The 20330-nt window shown below is 43.6% G+C and overlaps 1 protein-coding gene across 1 annotated transcript; it reads right to left on the bottom strand.

The window, feature by feature from the left end:
- Positions 1-14120: 14120 nt before the first annotated feature.
- LOC311001830 (carbohydrate sulfotransferase 6-like) lies at positions 14121-15284 on the bottom strand (the record flags this gene model as incomplete). The annotated part of the gene is made up of 1 exon (XM_083993009.1): positions 14121-15284. The coding sequence occupies one exon, from the start codon at positions 15282-15284 to the stop codon at positions 14121-14123; it is 1164 nt and encodes a 387-aa protein (XP_083849135.1).
- Positions 15285-20330: the final 5046 nt, after the last annotated feature.

The following is a 20330-nucleotide window of genomic DNA, read 5'->3' as shown; positions in this document are numbered from 1 at the left end:
GGGCTCTGCTTAAACATCACTAAGTGTGAACTGTTGGCTCTCAAAATGTGTAATGTTTCCTCTATCTCTAATATTCCTGTGAAAGATTCTGTAACCTATCTTGGCATAACAATTAACAAAAATCAAAGTACTAGATGCTCTCTGAATTTCAACCCAATTATATGTAAGGTACAGAAAAAGCTTTATTCATGGCTTCAAAGAGACCTGTCGATCAGAGGAAGAATCCTGCTATCTAAAGCAGAAGGCATTTCCCGTTTGACTTATTCTGGCCTTTCTCTTGATGTGAACAAACAGACTGCTGAAGCCATTGATAATATGTTGTATAAATTTGTATGGAGAAATAGGATTCATTATATTAGAAGGTCAGTTCTAAGGAACTCATATGAACACGGTGGTATGAATTTTCTTGATTTTTCAACCCTAAATAATACCTTCAAAATAAATTGGATAAAACAATTTCTTAAAAACCCATCCTCAACATGGAACTTTATCCCAAACTATCTGTTTTCTAAACTTGGTGGCCTTAAATTTGTTTTACTCTGCAACTACAACATTGAAAAGATTCCTTTAAAGCTATCTAATTTCCATAAACAGATGCTTCTTTCTTGGGCCTTAATTTACAAGCACAATTTCTCACCTCACAGATACTACATCTGGAACAACAGAGATATATTATACAAACGTAAAACTTTATTTTTTGAAAACTGGTTTGACCATGGTATCTATTTAGTCAAGCAGCTTCTCAACTCTAATGGTTTCTTATTGTCTTACTCTGATTTTCTCAACAAGTACAGTATTCCATTTTCTCCAAAGGAATATGCTGTTGTTTTTGACGCTATTCCGGCTGGTGTTATTATGCTACTTAGAAGCTCCATTACATCTGAACTGTCCCTTTTGGAGTTGGACCCTGCTGTCACTACTGTTGGTCAGATCTGTTTCTCTACTAAGAAAAGTAATAACAACTGTAATATACGTGCCTTATTTCAAAAGGACTTAATCTCTGTTCCAAATGTAATTTCTCACTGGAATAACTTTACTCCAGACTTGAACTGGAAAAAAATATGGTGCCTTCCCTCTAAATTTCTGATTATAAATAAGATTAAAGAAGTTTCTTTTAAAATGATCCATAGATTTTATCCCTGCAAACTATTTTTACGTAGATACAAAAAAGACATTGATGTGAACTGTTCATTCTGCAAACAATGTGAAGAAGATCTTTATCATCTGTTCTGGTCCTGCCCCTTTTCATCTGCTTTCTGGCAAGATATTTGTACTTTTATTTCTCAGAATATCTTGTCTGGTGTGTCTCTTACATATGTGAATGTGCTGTTTGGGTTCCACTCTTATCCTGCGAATAACAAAGATCATTATTACATCATCAACCTGCTTGTTCTACTTGCAAAATACCACATACACAAATCCAAATTCGCTAATCACAATCCATTGTTTTTAATTTTTGAGAAGGAACTCAAACAATACTTAACAACTATTCAATATTCATCAAACAAAAAAGCTATTAAAACCACTGAGTTATGCATTTTATATAATATTTTATTGGATTAATAGCAATGTTTTGTATACTATTTTGAATACTGCGACCCCCTGGCATTGTATTGTTCTTTGTTTTGTATGTTTTACTAAATGTAATACCGTAAAACTTCAAATAATGGCCGAGTCCCAAATTGCCGCCGGTCCCAATTAACCGCCGGGTGTAGCAAAATATTTTTTATATTAAACGCCCATCCCAAATAAACGCCGGGTGAAACATTGTTTTTCTGGTTGCCAAAAAATATTCTATGCAAATATAGCGGGTGTCTCTAGATATTAAAGACGGCCGAGGACCGACGAGACGTCAGCTGGTTGCTCCTGCCCGGTCTGTCCACTCCTCTCATCCGCACTTCAGCACCTGTCCTGGGCTGCTGGGCTCGGCTCGCTCCTCGTTTTAAATGACTATACTCCTTTTAAAAGTAGCGTAAACAGCCTACTGTTCTCTGATTACTCATACGCGTATTTAGTTAGGCTATACGTTGCATTATTATTAGTTACCTATAGGCCTACTTCATTCAATCAAAAAAAAAAAAGGACGGTGGAGCGAGCCAACACAGGTGCTTAAGTGTGGGAGAGAGGAGTGGAGAGACTGGGCGTCCGCAGGGTTTTTGCAACTTGCGGCTGATCAGTAAGGGCGGAGGACCAACATGACGGGGGTCTCAGTCTCCTGGTACCTGTGCGGGCGGGCCAGGACCGCGGAGGTCAGCGAGACCGAGAACGAGTCCGCCCTGGCCGTATTTACAGTAATGCCTTGAGAAACGCACGTATCATTCCACCGCCGCCTGCCGCCACAGAGTGAAGCCTCTTTCCCCAGAAAGAGGTCCAGGTTGAACAATATTAATAAACGCAGGTCCCAAATAAACGCAGGTCCCTAATAAACGCCTGTTGATTTGAGCGATTTAAGCAAATAAACGCCCGGGCCCTTATTTGGTGTTTTACGGTACCTGAATTGTCAATAAAATTTGCCTTAAAAAAAAAAAAAAAAAAGATACTAAAACGTGACGTCAACCGACTGCCGTCCACTGATTGGCCAGAGCGTCGTCACTGGATGAGTCGCGAGCATCAAACCCGCTAATTTTAAAAACAGAGCGGTAGCAGCATCCACTGACTAATCTGTACTGATACTGTTCTGTTGTTATTCTGTCACCTGAGTTAAATGAAAACCAGCTCCGTCATCGAGCTGCAGACGAGTGAGTTTGGAGCTGGAGAGAAATAAGACACCGCCCCCACTGACTGAGGAGGAACTTTGAACAACTGAGCTGTGATGGAAAAGCCGAGCCGAGTCTAGCTGTAAGTGAAAGAGCCATAATAAGACGAAACACAACGGGAAGTGGGGCAGGAGTTACACGCTGTAGCTACTTCTCTGGAAGTTGGGTAAAGTAGGACCGACGTAGTGAAAAGGGAGATACGTTCGCAAGTGTTACCGCAACTTGAGTAATAAACTGCTCCAAAACCTGAACTAAAACAACTCCTCTGTAGTCACACAAACAGATATCACTGAAGATAAGAGTCGGTTCCTACCTTCCTTTTTTAGTCTATGGTTCCTGCCTGAAGAGGCGAGCTGGAGAAACAGACTGAAGCCGCGCGACCACAGACAAATCAAACAGGAGCAGAAACCCGCGTGACGCCGACACGGGAAGACGGGGCTAGCATCGCGTCACCAGGCTCTCGCTCTCTACCATGGGATGTATTATTATCTGGATATCAGACCGGAAAATGGCAGCCGTTGATTTCAATGGAGTTGTTCGCCTGGCGTGTCAACAAGACGGTTTTGTCCGATTGAGAAGGGTGTAGATATCAGCTGCAGCCAGAGCCAAGCCACAGCCTCCACACGCCCCCTCCAAGACACGCCCACACACCGCTACGGTGGCTGTGGGCCTCCACAACCACCGTAGCATGTCGAAAGTAAACCAGTTAACAGAAGGGAAGAAGCAATAATGTAATTGAGCAATTTTAACAACTTTAACGGTTGATTCACTACATTAAATGCCAACAATGCGCTTGAAATAATAAATTGATTTTTTTTAAGAAAAGAAAGTAATGTAATGTAATTAAATAGGACTGCAGATGAACATAACATTTTTTTTGCTGAAACTGGTGCATGCATCTTTTCACCTTTTTTATTTTTATTTTTTTTACTATACTGTTATTTTGAACTAAAATTAATATTTACAATAATAACAATTAGTAGCAGTTATTTCAATTAAAATAGATTGTTTTCACAGGCATACTACAACAGATGACATAAATATCACTCAAAGGTGATCTCTTATGGGTTAACAGAAAAGATAGCTGGCCCTTTGACACAAATAAAATGTATTTAGAACTAAATAGGTTACCATAATTTGAATTAAGTATACAATTCACAAGACTAGTAAAATAAATGACCATACATAAATCTTTGAAATATGTAGGCTACCTTTTGACACAAAAGTTTAAAAGTTTTATTTTAGAAAAATATTATAATGTTTAAATGTTGGAACCTATACCAAGGCAATGTAGTATTCCACCAGGCTGGCTGTGTGGTCATTAAAGAATCAATCAACCAATCAATGAATTCAGACAAATGAAACGACCAGCAACAGCTTTTATTGTCAGTAAAATAAATATTATCACTTCCCAAACTTAAACAGAAAAGGGATGCAGGGAGCAACATAAAATAAAAGAAACAACAAGCAACAGATTGGCCAAATTAAAAGTATTTATTAAGTTAAAACTAAATTCAGTGTGGGGAGCAACCACACACACACAACAATAAACTTAAAGAGAGCTCCTGCTGACACACACACAAACACCAACTAAAGGGGTCGAAGCGCTAATCTGTCTGCGGCCTGCAAGAGAGAGGCGTGTCAAGTAGGGGGCGTGTCATGTAGTGCCGTCACTACACGACACACCCACCCACCCCCAGCCACTACAAGGCACACCCATGGATGTATATAATATAATATGCCCTACACATGTCATATGCCCTACACCGCAGGGCATAAAAATGATCCCAAGGAGAGTGAGAATTGGATCATGTCATGTGCATGGTTTGTGAGGACTGATTCCATGAAACATGTGGTGAGGAGAACAGCATCATTGAAGATGTAGAGGTTTTCACTTGCCGTGACTGTCTTGATGTCTAGCCAAATGTCCCCCACCTCACACAGCGGTGTTTTTGTCCCATTAAGCGCCAATTTGGACTTTCACAATGGAGAGACAAGTTCGTACACTGTACTTGCGCTGATCCTTGCTTTCTGTATTGTCAATAATAGCCATTTCTGGCAAAATATCCAATTCCAGAATGAGTCGCGGCTGCGCATATCAAAGCCAAAATATCTGAAGCATCCTTCCACTTCCCTCAAGTGGCAGCGGGGACTTTCCGTCTTCTTCTCTGTCTTAAGTGTTTGTGTGTGGCAGCACTACAGCGCCACACAGGCCTGGAGTATGTAGTCTACTACCGCGTTTTGGGTCGTTTTCACTGGATCCGTGTGGACGCAGATATTTCTGGAAACAGTGCCATGTTTACGGAGATTTTTTTCAAAACGATTAAGAAAAAGATCGGATTCGGTGAATCCGCGTACGGGGCCTTAGATGTCAGCATGGACAGATTCACCAGGGGTCCCCTCCTCCCATTGCTCACTAATCAGCATTTCCATGAATGGCCCCACTGGTCTGCTCTGCGGGGGATGTGCTCTTGAATGTGAATGTGAAGGTCTGGCCTGATGAGAGGGTACACTGAAAGTGGGGGGAGGTTGAGCTGTGTGTATTAGGCGTTTACTATTGCCTGTATCACCTTGCCACCTTTTGTCCCTTGAGGTTTGCGGGGTGCTTGATGTGGTCCGCTCTTTTGGACTCCTGGATCTGGTGGAGATCTCTTTATCCCTGGTGGGGGGCAGTGAAAGGGATGGGGCAGGAGATGGGGTAGATAATCTTGTTTGAAGACCTGGGTTGCTGGAACGATCCTCTGATCCAGAGGAAGATGCAGGGTGTTCCTCTGCAACCTCCAACTGGACCACCTTTGGCAAGTTGCTCTTTGAGCTAAACAAAAGACAAGACCAATTTGTTACATTTTTATTGTAGAATCTGTACAAATCTAGACTTCAAATATCAACATGTATAATGTAGCATATTAAAAACAGATTAAATGTTGTGACATCATTATTAATTATTATTATTCAAATTACTAGTGTATGAAATGTACTTCATACCTTCTTGGCTGGAGGTGGGATAAAAGGAAGGACATCATGTTTTCATATTTCCATTCCTTTGTTGGTCCAGCTCCAGATCCACTTGGCAGATTTTGCTTTTTTTTTTTGTTCTTAACAAAAGCGTCCCAGAGAGTTCTCCATCTTGGCTTACACAGGTCAACTGAAAAAAATCACACAAATTCATTACTCAATTATTATTTAATTACTAATTATTATGTTTTTGGCACGTGCCCCAGTAAAAAGTGTCTGGCGACGCGCATGCAGCTGAGTCCTTCACAGTTCCTCCTCAGGGCCGCGTTGTCTCACTCTTTATTCTCTCCTCTCGTCAGCTCCAAACACACGTGCACCTCGTTAACTCAGGTGACAGAATAATAACAGTCTCAGTAGCTGCATATCAGTGGGCGCTGCTGCCGGTGTGTTTTTAAACTTGGCGGGTTTGATCCTTGTCGGACGTCACACTAGAGTTTGTTTTTTTCTTCTGTCTAATAGGCCTATTTGTGTATGAGAAACAGTGTCTCAGATGCAAAAAATAAATAAATAAATCAGAAGGACACGTCTGACTATAACGTAATCAATCAATGTCGGTAAAGCGGAATGTTTGAAAAAATAGTAAAGTGCCGCTACTCCGACAATGAAAAAAAAAAAGTCGGAATAGTGGGACGCTTGAAAAATAATATCAATGCCGCTATTCCGACAATTAGAAATCAATGTCGAAATAGCGGCATGTCGGAATAGCAGCATGTAAACGGGAGACACATGGCTCCTGCTCGGAACATTGGAGGAAACAGAGCTTCAAGGGAGGCCTGTAACGTCAGGGAAATCTTCACCTCCTACTTTAAAGGGGACCTATTATGCTCCTTTTAGCACAAACTAAAATAGTTCCTGGGTGTCTGAAAGACATGTCTGTGACGTGCTTCGGTCAAAATACCCCAAAGATCAAACATCACAGCATTCTCAAAAACAGGGCTCTGCAAAACGGTCTGTTTCAGTGGCCCCTCCCTTTAAATGCAAATGAACCACTCCCTCAGCATTGCGTTACCATGACGATGTCTACTACTAGTACCTATACTGATTTGGCCAAAATGTAGTATGCAAACAAAAGCTAAATCTGCAGTAGGCAAATTGCCAGATCTCCAGTATGCATCTGACCAGTCTACATTGTGTAATGAAATGTGCCCATGACCTAGTCTCACCCTAACCAAAGATGGTATAGAGTAGTCTTTGCCATGTAGGCTACTGTAACCATGTAATAAAATAAATTAACTCTTTGACTGCCAGCCATTCTCACAGCAGCTTCCTCCATCTTGCCAGGCATTTTCCAGCTTTTTGACTGATTTCCGTAGACCCAATTATGTACTGTTACTACATACACATTCAACCCATCAAAGGAAAGATGAGGGTCTCTACTTTCCAGCAAAAAAAACCTGTTTGTTTCTATCTTGTTCCAGTCTTGTGAAATTGGCGGTTGAATATAGGTTAGTTTAGCCCAAAATGCCATTTTGGCACCAAAATCTTGAGAAAAAGAGGTTTTTGTGTCGGCTGTCATTTTCAGGTGAACCACTACAATTGGCTCCATTATATTTTGCTTTAGTGATGCCTCAGCAGCTGTACAGTTGTTCTCTTGTAAACAACAACTAAATCAACACTGACAAATGACTTTTGATGACAACAGACAAAACATTTAGCTACTGACACACACTACTGCAGCCTTTTTTCTTTCCTTTTTTTTAGTGTGTGTGCGTACGTGACGTGTGCATGTACGTGTGCGTGTGTGTCTGTGTGTGTGTGTGTGTGTGTGTGTGTGCGCGTGTGTCTGTGTGTGTGTGCGCGCGCGTGTGCGCGGATCAGTTCGACAGGTTTTTGTAGCCGAAACACGGCGCTTTAGATCAGATCCAGCTTCCTCTGGTCAGCAGGCAGCGGTCTCACTCACTCTCTCTGTCTCACACCTACACACACACATCTACATACACACAGCCTACAGCTCTGGCTGACGTGCCCCCTGAACTCAGCCACAGACAGTCTACGCTCACAACAGACACTCCCACCATCTTTAGCTCTCGTCGTCACGTTCGCCGGCGCCGTCCGCTCCTCATCCACACTAGATCGCGGGATTTTCAAGCTGCTATCTGTGATTTCTCGCAAAATCTGGCGACTTTCCAAACGCTCTTGACTAACGACGAGCGATCAACGGGGTTGTTGTTACTAACGTTTGTGCTTTGTATCACGGAGCTGCCGAGCCGCCATGAGCCCCGCCGCCGCCCCCGAAGCTCTCACCGGCGTCCAGAGTGTCACGGAGCGGCGCCGCTGCAGTCAGACAGACACCCGCTCCGCTCCGTGAGGGGGGAAAAACATGCTATATTTTTTATATCTCTCAATCCAAATGTGTTTTTCTGCACTTTATTTTGATGATACAAGTCTGATCTTCACAGAGGAGTAGGGCAAGACATTCAGCATGGCGTTGCAATTAAAAAAACGCTGAGACGAGTTATCGCGTCTTTGGCAGACTACGCTTGGATTCGCTAAGACGAGATAACTCGTCTTTGGCAGTGAAAGAGTTAAAAATATATGCAGACTGGTCAGTTCATTGTAAAACAGTTATTTATTGATGTAAATGTGGTGATTTGTGCACATAGACTACAGAGCTCCGCAGCACTGCTCCTCTCTATCCTCCTTCTCACAGCTTCACTTTTCATTCAAACTAATTCAACTGCCACAATTGTAAGATTTCATCAATGAGACCAACATTTATCTCCTAGTAAACGTCTAAAAATTAGCGATGGTTTTCACTACCGCGATGAGCACGGACGTCTGCCCGGCCAAGGAGGCCTGCAGACGGGCTCTGCCTGTGTGAGGAGCCGCTGCAGCTCCGGAGCTCCGGTGCTGCGGCGCTCCGTCGGTCCATCGTTACGTCGGTCCGACGAACAACGTCGCCCCGGCGGTACGTCGCTTCTCACACAGGTACAGCTTCACTTACATGAAACGTCGGCGTAAACTTCTAAATAAAACTTAGTAAAGTGACGCTACAGCGCTAAAACATGCAGGGAAGAAGCAGGAAGTATTCAGCTCCGCTCTCCGCTGTGACACCAGCCACAACAGAGCAGCATGGGAGGAGGCGGGGCCGGCTGGAGCAGAGACCTCAGCATGACCATGTAGGGGAGTCCGGCACGCCATGACGTCATGACGTGCCTCATGTCAAAAAAAGTCAGTGCAACTGAGTGTAACAGGTGTGCAGAGAAATCCAAGAGAAATCCCAATCATCTAGCAGGGTTTACCTCCAAATGCATTAACCTCAGGATATGACACTTCCACGGCCTCTAGAACCATTATCCAACATTTTAAACATATATAAAAGTCTGAAAAGCTGGAAAAGCATAATAGGTCCCATTTAACTCCCCAGAAGGCAGTGTGTCTTGGCAGGATAGAATGGTGTGAGATTTGCCAAGACATTGAGGACAATGATGTGTAGCTACATACTCACACAGCAGTTGTGTGGTTTGTGTTTGAAAATAAAATATTGCACACAATATATTTGTTGTTTACATACTTTTTAAATAAGTTTTGAGACCACCCCTTAAAATTACATTAAAAAATATTCCAATAGAAAATTTGTGAATTAATGCAGAGATGAAATAGAGATTTGCTTTAAAATGTATTCTTTTTTCTCTTCAAATCCCACACAACAAGACTTGTGATTGTAAAGTAAAGGCAGCTATCACAAGAATAGCCTAAGTTTATTTTCCAAATGAGTATGTGCTTTCCAGAGCTATAAAACAACATCATATAAGGACATGTTTCAGAATTACTAGTACCTGAATGTACTACTTTTTTCTCTCAAGTCAACTGATAGTGGGGGAGAAAATCTAAAAAGAAAAACCCTGTTCATTGTAATGCATGTGTACCCAACGGTTTTCTAGACTGAATAACATGTTAACAAGCACTTAATACAATTTGCACTCATTAATAAAACAGTAATTCGTGGTAATTTCTTTGTAGGTTTAACTCACCATCCACTCCCAAAACTTCGGCAATTTTGTTCCATGCCTTGTCCTTTCTGGTTGTGTCCTTGTAGTGAGGATGTGAGGTGTCATACAAATGTAAAATCTCCTAGTTTTATAATATTCATTCACCTCAGAGAAACACCAAACTTGTCGGCAGATTCCTGGAAGAATGCCAGGGTGGTTGAGGCCTGTTGTTTGAGGCTGCACCAAGATACATTATCTGCAGCACAAATACAATTACATGTCTATGGGGCACTCAAGTATTTAATAATTATAGAAATATGTGCACTTTGTCCAAACAATTGTGCTAACCTTACGAGAAAAACCATCAATGCCTCCAAACAATGTTGTAGTTGAAAGAGTTCGTGAGGGAGCGTCTCTGCACATCTATTTTTTCAGGTGCGTTGGACTAGGATCCATAGGTCCGGACTGATCATGAAAAGAAAGTGGAGTCCCGCACACTGAATAACTTGGTTCATCGAATATTTATTGCTGCAACGTTTCGGTCTAAACGACCTTCATCAGGCAAACCAGCTGAAAGCCTTAGCATCGTGAAAACTACAGCAAGGAAACACAGAAAAGGGAAAGAAGACATTCAAGAAATTACACAGGCAAAACATTTAATTTACAATTTCCCAATTATTACTGGTAACAAAACAACCCTGAAAACTTCACTGCACACAAATTTCATATAGTCTTCAGATAAAAAATTCCAACAATGCAATTAAATCCCAACTCAATATAAAAATAAAGATAACGTGAGCATGACTCCAATAAATCCAGAACATCCCAAGGATTTAATAATAAAACAGAAATTGAGAAATAATCCAATTCCAACAAAGGCGAAAGAAATTCAGCAGCACAGAGGCAGCCCCAACCCAGAGAAGACAATGGTGATGGAGTTGCGTACAGGTGGAGATTACAGGTCTCAATAGTCTCCTCCTTTTTGTACCTATGACTACTTATAAAGACTGGTCACTAGATGGCAGTCCAAGACCATTTATTGATATTCACCAGGCACTTGAGCGAAGGGAGGAGAGAGGCTCAACAGATAGAAAATACAGAAACGAGGAGGCAGAGGTGGAAGCCAAAGATAATTAACTGTTATTCAAAGTGTGGCTCTGCTGGTTCAACATTAAGCTATAAGTAAACTTACCTCCCCTAATGTGACTGTCACCACCTGAAAGATTACACTGTGCAAACCCAGCCCCAGATTCACTTTGTACATGGGATTGTGCAGCTATCACCAAAAAGAGCCCACATGATTCACAGGAGGCTAGGCAGATAAAGTGGAGAGTCATGAATGCTGTTGATTTTTGTTTTAAATAAAGCCTCTTCGTCATCTCACTTATATTTCAAACTGAATTATTTCTATGTGTGGCCTTGCTAATTATTTTTTAAGGCTGCTACACAGAGCCCTTTGTGTGGGGTCATTCCTATGTTCCCACAGCCTTATGTTCCCACATTTCGAACTTTTGTTGTCACTGAAAATTAGGCCCTATGTTCCCACAGCCCTTCGGTCCCACCATTGGTTGGGTTTAGGCAATGAAGAAAAGAGTTGGTTAAGTTTAGTAAAAAGACCAGGTAGAGGCTAGACAGGCCAGATAGATAGAGTCCAGATAGGTAGAGAGAGTCCAGTGGGAACATAGGGCTGTGGGAACATAGTGGTTCAGAGGCTTCAGGGCACAACTTGCTGTCAGCAAATGTAAGGGCGCATTCACACCAGGAAGGTTCGATAGTTCACTTGCTTTGGTGCGGACAAATTTTTTTTTTACTTGGTGCGGTTTGTATTCACATTGCATTTTTTCACAAGCGGATCAACTTTGTAAACAAAAGCACGTGTGTCCCACAGTGGCTCAATCATTGGATAAAAATTATCAGCAGGATCTTCCACGAAAAGTCCACAATGGAGGTCATGAATGCGTTTCTTGCTGCCCTTTCAATTTGGTAGTATTTCCAGTTGCACCTGTCCTGTGCTTATTCATCACTTGGAGGCTATGTGGCCGTTATGCAGCCGTCCCTGTGAAGGATGGTCAGACGACAAACACACAGACGTCTGCATGTGCGTCTGAAGGATGGTGCGCTAAAAAAAAAGGAAAAAAAAGGACAGCACAGCAAAAAAACATACCGTAGGAACCCCGCCTCCGCCTGTAAAGCCGGGTTTCCACCGTATAAACGACCTTTTTTTTCTCTCTCTCTTTTATGGCAACATCCATAGTCCTTAATGATGTTTGTTTGATATGTCAGGTGGAGCTGCCCATCATACTGACGCAGGAAGGCTGCCCCCCCCCCCCGTGTGCGCTCACGTCGGCGCTTTACATGAAAAGCACACCGACTCTGTTCACTAGTTTGCTCCTAAATACAGGCTTTGTAAAACGAATTTCGTTTTCTTTTGATATTATATTGATATTTCCCCCCTGAATGTAGGCTACACCTCTTCTACAACCAGTCTGTCCACTCCAGTCTGGAAAATAATTTCTGCGCCGTGCGTGTGTGAAGTGTGGACGTGAGTGTGCATCTGCCCAGCCTGCGCACGTGTACACACAGAGACACACACGCACACACAGACAGAGAGAGAGAGAGAGAGAGGGGGGCATAAGCCCAATAATGTCGGCGCAAATCGGTGAATTCTCTGGTCGTCCAATAAACGAACGTGGCGGTTATAGGTAAAAATGAGAAAACATGATCGATATTTTTTTGTGTGAGTAATATTTATTGTATTTAACAAAACGGGGTGCTGCCCAACATCATTTTAGTAAAAGTCACAGACTGGTGGACTTCAATGTATTTTTAAAATAAAGTTATGCACAAAAAATCAAATCAAAGTCGTCCAATGAACGGCAGTTGGCAGTTCTAGTGTTAAGCCTAGTCACATTCTGTTAACGGTTATTAATCGGATAATGACGTTCTGTTATCAGTTTAAAAAAAATATTAAGAATGTGCATCCTTAAGGTCTTTGCACACCGAGTCTGTTTTTTCGCATGCGTTTTTCGTATCCGTCATCCGACAAATAGGCTAACGTTACGCACAGGCTCCTTACACACTGAGTCCGTTGCGTTTTATTCACATGCGTTTTTATTTTGTGTTCCAAATTTCGGAGAGGGAGACAAAATCGTCACGCAGTGATGCACTTTGTGGTTCTCTCACTTGTTGAGAAATGAAAGAGAAACATTAAAATATTGTGTCCATGCTGAGAGGAGCCAATCTGCCTGCTTGCAAATGAGCAGCGGAACTATCATGATCACTTCAACAGTTAATTTTAGGATGTCAGTGGTCCAGTTTGATAGATATTGATTATTAGCTCACACATTAAACAGAAGACGGACAATTTCCATGATCCTGAACAGCGGCTGGCGCACGCACACACACAGACACAGACACACACACACACACACACACACACTCAGCAGTGATTCCCACCCGCCCACACAACCCCCTCTTTCTCCCTCTCCAGCCTTGAAACGCTGATGTGATTGGTTAAAAAGGCTCTTCACGGATGCGAAAAACGCATTAAATCGAACCTGTTCCGAAAACTTTAATGACAGACGAAGGTTTCGGACTGGGTGTGTAAACATGATCGACACAACATGAGGTCGAATTTATTTTTTGACGTGCGGCAATTTCGGACGAAAAAAACGGACCCAGTGTGCAAAGGCCTTTAACGGCGACGGGTGCGTCTTCCCCAGCATCTGATAAATGTTTTCCACTGACCAAATATCAAGGAGGCAGCGTGTCTATCTGTGCTCCATGTTGACCCACTCATTGTTGATCATTTCCACATTTTCTGACAACAAAGGAAGCCTGCTGAATCCAAAAAGGCGCTTGGATTTTGCATTTGGTTAGGGAAAGGTTCGGTTTGCATTCACACCGGACGCGAATCGCACCAGGGTTCGTTTGGGACTCTGGTGCGGACCAAACAAGTGAACCGAGTCCCAGCTGCAGAGGTGGTCTCGGTTCACTTGTTTGATCCGCACCAGAGTTCGGAAGTTTGTATTCACACCTCCCCAAAAAGTCCGCACCAGAGGAAAAGGGGGAGCATACATCAGTCCGACTGCCCAAAAGTCTGACGGCTCATTTCTCCGTTCTACAGTGTTAAGGTTAGGTTTAGGGTAAGGTTAAGGGTTAGGGCTACGTAAGTCGGAGAAATGGGAGGTCGGACTAATGGACACAAAAATAAAGAAATGTATGGTCGGAGAAATGGGTAGTCGGACAGACGTCATGCGCCCGAGGAAAAGTCAGTTTCAAGCGGACCAAACGAGCCTGGTGTGAATACGCCCTAAGTGAATCTGGTTCTCTTTTGCAGTTTGGCTGCACATCTGTCTAATATCTTGCATCAGCCCCTCTGTCCCATGTAGTCTCTTGGTGATAATGCCTTTGTCATTCATGTTTTACAACCTATCACTTGGATCTCTGTTTGGTTCCGTGGCACCAGCAGGTCGATGTCAAGTTTTTTCTGTTCTTCTTCACTGTTAACTGTCCTGTACCCAATCAATGACATGGCCTCTTTACACACCTCCTGGATGCGTTTGACTTTGTTGTGTGGCAGCATCGTACGCCAAGCCTCAGACACATGAGAGGTGTTTCGTAAATAGCCTTTTGCCGTCGCATCTTTGTCTGTTCCATGGGTAACTCTGTGGATCCACTCCCCCACCTGCGGGGTCATCTCAAGACCTGCAAATTCATACAGTGCAGATATTTTCTCCAGTGGGTTGCGTGCCACATCCTCATAACGGACCATTTTGTAACGCCCTTTTAAAAAAGGAGGGGGTTTCAGGACGGCCCTGTCATTGATGCGCACATGGCTACGGCAGACTTCCTGCATGACTTCATATGGCACCTCATAAGGTGGGAAGTTTCTCTGCTCCAAGACAGCACCGTTGTCTACGTTTAAGAATCGACTCACCGCCTCCCTAGACCGCAACACAGCCCGTGGGTCTCGGACCAGGTGGATGATGCGTAAGTCTAAGCTTGGATCCTGCAGAAGTGGGTAGAGGGATTCCAGCTCAAATAGACGCACTACTTTATACACCACATGACTGTAAGTGTGGCAGGCTTCCTCCACCTGCTGCATGTTGGGGGGCCGGCACGTGTGTTCGCAGCGATCCGGGTCGCTTAAGTGGCCGCGTGGTACGAAAGAACAGGCTGGAGGTGAGCACAGAGCTCGACTTTGAGACCACACAAACATGGACTGGTTGCTGTGAAGGTAGGGATCCATCACGGAGAAATCACACTGGAACAAACTCCGCAGTAGATCCCTCAGGGCCATTCGCAGCTCCCCTTTCTTGGGTTTCTCCAGCTTATGCCACACGTGCAAAGTGGGCTCCATAAGATAGAAGATAGACGGGTGCTGACTGAACACCTGGCCAAGGAAGGATGAGCCTGATCGCCACGATGCCAGCAGCAGAACGTGAACTTTGCCATTGGAGGAGGCAGAGCTGCAGGGATTGAACTGGACAAACCAGGCACAGAACAGCACCACTGCTGCACCCAGCAGGATCACCAGGAAAAAGATGTTGCTGAGGCTCACTCTGCGGCAGAACATCATGGGTAATGGTCTCTGTCAGTGGCCTCTGCGAGATGTGGATCGTTTTTTTACGTCTTCTGTGGAGCTGTGTTACCTCTGCAACAGAAAAGACAGAGAGAGACAGATATTAAACAGCTCTTATGGTTGGTTTGATAGACTAATACAACGGATAATATGTTCTATACACAAATAACATGGATGGACAAATTAGTGGACTGACCAGAAACATGATTAGTTTGAAACTACAGTTCTGTGTTCAGTATTATGAATGAACTGTGTTTCATTTGGTGGCTTGACTCTGATTCAATCAATCAAACTTTATTTATAGTGCACTTTTCCTACATAGACATGTAACACAAAGTTTCGAAACCCCGCCTTTCCCGAAAATAGACTTCCATTCATCGTAATAGCGGGGTTTTCTATCTTTTCTAAAGACCCCGCTATTCCGAAAAGGCTATTGGGGAAGCCCCCCACACTCCGAACAGGCAGACGGACGTAATCAGAAAGGTCAGAGTGGAGAGCCGTCCCCGGCATGGACACTGAGGATTGAGGAAGCGCCATCCACACTGGGAGGAGTCGCAGGCTGTGCCAAAAGAGGCTCCAGCGCCCAGGCCCCCCGACCCCGACAGACCACAGCCAGCCGAGCCGAAGGGACCCAGGGACAGCGCCCCCAGTAGCAGCCCAGACACAGCTCCCAGCGTGAGTCCGGCTGTGTTGGGTCCGAGATTCAACAAACCGGTCAGGTTTTACTGTTATTACAGGAAGTATGCCCATTTATCACCAATAAACACAGTAGATGAAGGGGGTAAGTGACTGTGTAAGACGGGTGAGGTGGGGGGTCAGCGTCGTGGAGCGGTGCGGGTCTCTGACTGCAGCGGGGACCATCATGTCTCTGCTCCGTGACACTGTGAGACTGACCGCCGGTGAGCGCTGTGGGACAGGACTGGGGCTCACGACAGCACCCGCTAGAGGGTGGATCAAAACATGGTCCAAAACAGCTTCATAATACGCACAAAAATCCAAAAGAAACAAAAATTAAATAAAAAAATGTATTAAATAGCATGAAGGGCTCCATGTGCATGCCTCTGTGACGCACAGAGGAATAAAAACACACCTGCAAACTGAACCACTGCAGGGCGGTCTGGGGACACACTTATAATAATAATAATAATAATAATAATAATAATAATAATAATAATACTAATATTATGTTTATATTATTGCTGTCAAATACAACGAAGAGCCAGTCGCTCGAAACATTGTCTTTTGAATAAAAAATGATTTTTCTACTTTGGGAGAAGACAGTATTGAGTTCTTTCTGCATCATAACTATAGGACAGTGCCATGGATTTATCGGTGAAGACTCAGTGAACTGCTGATATTTTGTCTTAGTAGTGCTGAAATATTACCAAGCACGCTGTCCGCTGTCTCAGTGCTGAAATAACGGGCAGTGTAGCATAGGGGAGCTCTCCCCGGTGCTGAACGCCAGCGGCGGATGCATTTACAGTCTGCAATCCCAGAACATCATACAGATGCAGGTCCCAATAGTCAGGACTGAGTTGGGGGAAAAGGCATTTACATTTTCTGCCCCAGGTGACCCCTATAGATGCATACTGTAGATGTCTGGGTGTGTAAACCTGTTGAACCAGCAGAGCCATCAACATGGAGAAGGTCATGTTCTACTGTGATGACTGATCACAGAGGAACAAAGGTCCCTTCATCATATTACAGAGAAGCATTACCAGCTTAAATTCAAATGAAATTTAAAAATATATAGGATAACATTATTATCATTTACCTAATGCTGATGTATTTGCAGGGTGTTAAAATAGGGGAAAACGGGAGTTACAACACCCAAGTGTTTTTCTGTTAATGTGTCTGCTGTGTGACCTGCAACAGCAAATGAGCCCATCTGTGAGAAGATAAGCTATTTCTAAATAGTAAAACCGGGAGGCAGTTGTCGGGTCAGACCATGGACGAAACAATTTACGGCACTCCAGAGATCAGAGACGGCACACGCTGCCGGAGATGTAAAATATGTATTTACGATGATGATTAACCCCCAGGGCACAGTTGGGACAATGTTTTTTTTTCTTTTCACTGAAAATGCACATAACACTGTCACTACACAAACGGTGCACAAATTCTTGCAGCAAGAGACTCCTGCAGACTACCTGTCTGCCACAGCTGCAGCCACGGAGTGAGAAGGTCCTCCACGCAGGAGGCTCGGTCTCACTAACCTCAGCGGTCCTGGTGCGCCAAAGGTTCTTAAGTATTTTAAATACATATCCAAAGTAATTTGCCTAAAACTGCTTACAAAAAAGTTAGTCTGGAGCCTTGACGTGCAAGCCAGATAAGCGTATTCACGACAATACGTACTAGCTCATGGGAAATGCAGTCTTCATTCCGGCAAAACGCAATCGCTTTTGGCCACAGGGACTGCCAAAATCAACACAAACTGAAAGTTCCTTTAATTAATTAAATACCGATCAGCTTTAATTAAATACCGATCAGAGGTGGAGCCAGTAGACACCTCTGGCAGCTGTGACAAAAAATTCCCCCATATTTGTGCCTATACAACCTGCAGCCATTACAGTCTGCAATCCCAGAACATCATACAGATGCAGGTCCCAATAGTCAGGACTGAGTTGGGGAAAGGGGCATTTACATTTTCTGCCCCAGGTGACCCCTATAGATGCCTATACTGTAGATCAGTGATTCTTAACCATAGGGACGGCGTAGATCAGGCATGTCCAAAGTCGGCCCGCGTCTCTGGCCTCCAAACAGGCTGAATGACAAGAGGGAGTGATCCTTGTCAGTCATCCAGGATCTTTGTCTCTGTGGGGGGAGGCGGGGCCGCTACCACACACACACAGTGCTGCATGTGAACCTGTGAGGAGCAACGCTAGGTAACGTCAGTGTTGCCAACTTGGCGACTTTCCAAACCCTCTTAAAGGTGTACAGAAAAGAAAATTTAATTTAAGCCCACTCTGGATCATAAAATTAATGTAATAACTCATCTATCAGACGATGTAGGCCAAACTTTGTGCAAAATTCTATTTTTGAGTAAATCCAGGATGAGTGTGTGTATTTTTTTTTTCGCATTGGATAATGCAGGCGCACGGATTATACGGCAGTCTGTACACGATTCATCAGCCACTGATATTGGATCCGTAATCCGTCATTCAAACGTCTGAGACACACACACACACACGGAGCTCGGGCTCGCCCCAAGCTTTGAATATCCCGCCCGCTCGATAACGACCAATCAAATTCGTTTTCCTTACTCGGGTAAACTCGTGTTGCAGCTCGTGACAACTCGGCGCGACAAACAGGACAAACGGCCATTTCTGTACACCTTTAACGACTTTCTTTTAGTCAAAAGCGACTAGCGACAAATCTAGCGACTTTCCGGTGCTGTTACAAACGTTTCTGGTTTGGAGACTCGGACGTGAAAGCACGTCATCACTGCTGTTTACAACGGTGCTGCCGTGAGCCTCCCGCCCCCGTCCCTAAAGCACTCGCCGGCGGTGTCACGGAGCTGTCCCGACTCCCCTATATATATACTTATAGCCTACTCCCTATATATATATATATATATATATATATATATATATATATATATATATATATATATATATATATATATATATATATATATATAATTGTTATTTAATGGGCCCCGGGCCAGTTTGTACTATAAAAATTGGACCTCAAGGTCAAAAAGGTTAAGAACCCTGCTGTAGATGTCTGGGTGTGTAAACCTGTTGAACCAGCAGAGCCATCAGCATGGAGAAGGTCATGTTCCACCTGCATCAGTCAGGACCACTGTAGATTTGACTATAAAAGGCTAGAAATAGCAAAAATGTAACAGTGACATTTTTTATATTTCAACAAACTGTGATATCCTCAGATGTACAAAGAAATTCAGTGAAGACAAGCACAAAAATCTATTCACATTGTGTCGTTTTATGTTACATCTGTTCCGTTCACATTTTGTTAAAATATATTTTTTTTCTCTAATATATGAAAGATAGCTGCTATTTTGTTTTCACTGCCTTGTCCTTGCTTCACATTACCACCGCCTGGACGTGATTAATGTGATGTTTAGGAGGAAACTTACCTTGCTCTCTGTGGTTCGTAATGCTCTCTGTTGGGATGCCTGCAGTCCTCTCCACCTCTTCCCTCTGCTCTGTGTGCAACTGCTCGACTTAATTATCAGAGCTTGTACAGCCGCACGCCCTAGGGAACTTGGGTCGTCAAACCAGCTTCTCCTGGCAGTACTATAGAGACAGAGCCTTCTTAGTAGCGACCCCTAAGCTGTTGAACAGCATACCTCTCCATGTTAGAGCTGCACGACCAAATTAGTTTTCCTTACTCGGGTGAACTGCAGCAACCGTGGAAACCAGAGCGATTGATATAACATACCATTATATCAATCGCTCTGGTGGAAACCAGGGGCGGAGTGGCCATCGGGAGGACCGGGAGATTTCCCGGTCGGCCGGCGGCCAATAAACCCAAGTGAGCCGGCCCCGCAAGCTGCTCTGCATGGCCGTGTGGTGATCATGAGTTAAAAGTAACTATATTCACAAGTCCCCACGATAATTTCCAAGCTCTACCTCTATACTGCATTAAAAGTCCACCCTTTATTTATACCCCTTCATGTCTCTCTACCTCTCACTCATGGTTGCGATAGTGAATCAGACTCTCATCAATCCAGCCTACTAAATGATTTTTGTTTAGCCTCCTATCTTTATATAATTATTTTTACTTCAATGTTACAAAACCTCCATGACCACAAAATATAAAATAACCAGCAATTTAATTAGTTTGTTTGTTCTTAAAGTAATGTAGAATGGTGCAAAGCCTCATGGGAAATGCGTCAGCCTGTCACTGTGAAAGTTATCATTAAACTACCGGCTGCGGCTAAAAACAGAACGACTCACGGAAGCTACCCAGCAAACCTGATCAGTCCTGCCCGTGTGTTACGTTATCTATAAGTTATATTAATTTAACAAGACAACAAAGTCCGTGCTTTACTGTAAGTGGGCCAGGGGGCGGCGGTAC

Source organism: Trachurus trachurus, assembly GCF_905171665.1.
Source record: "Trachurus trachurus genome assembly, chromosome: 3".
Lineage (NCBI taxonomy): Eukaryota > Metazoa > Chordata > Actinopteri > Carangiformes > Carangidae > Trachurus > Trachurus trachurus.
Note: the sequence above shows the minus strand (reverse complement) of the source record. Positions and strands in the feature narration are given on the sequence as shown.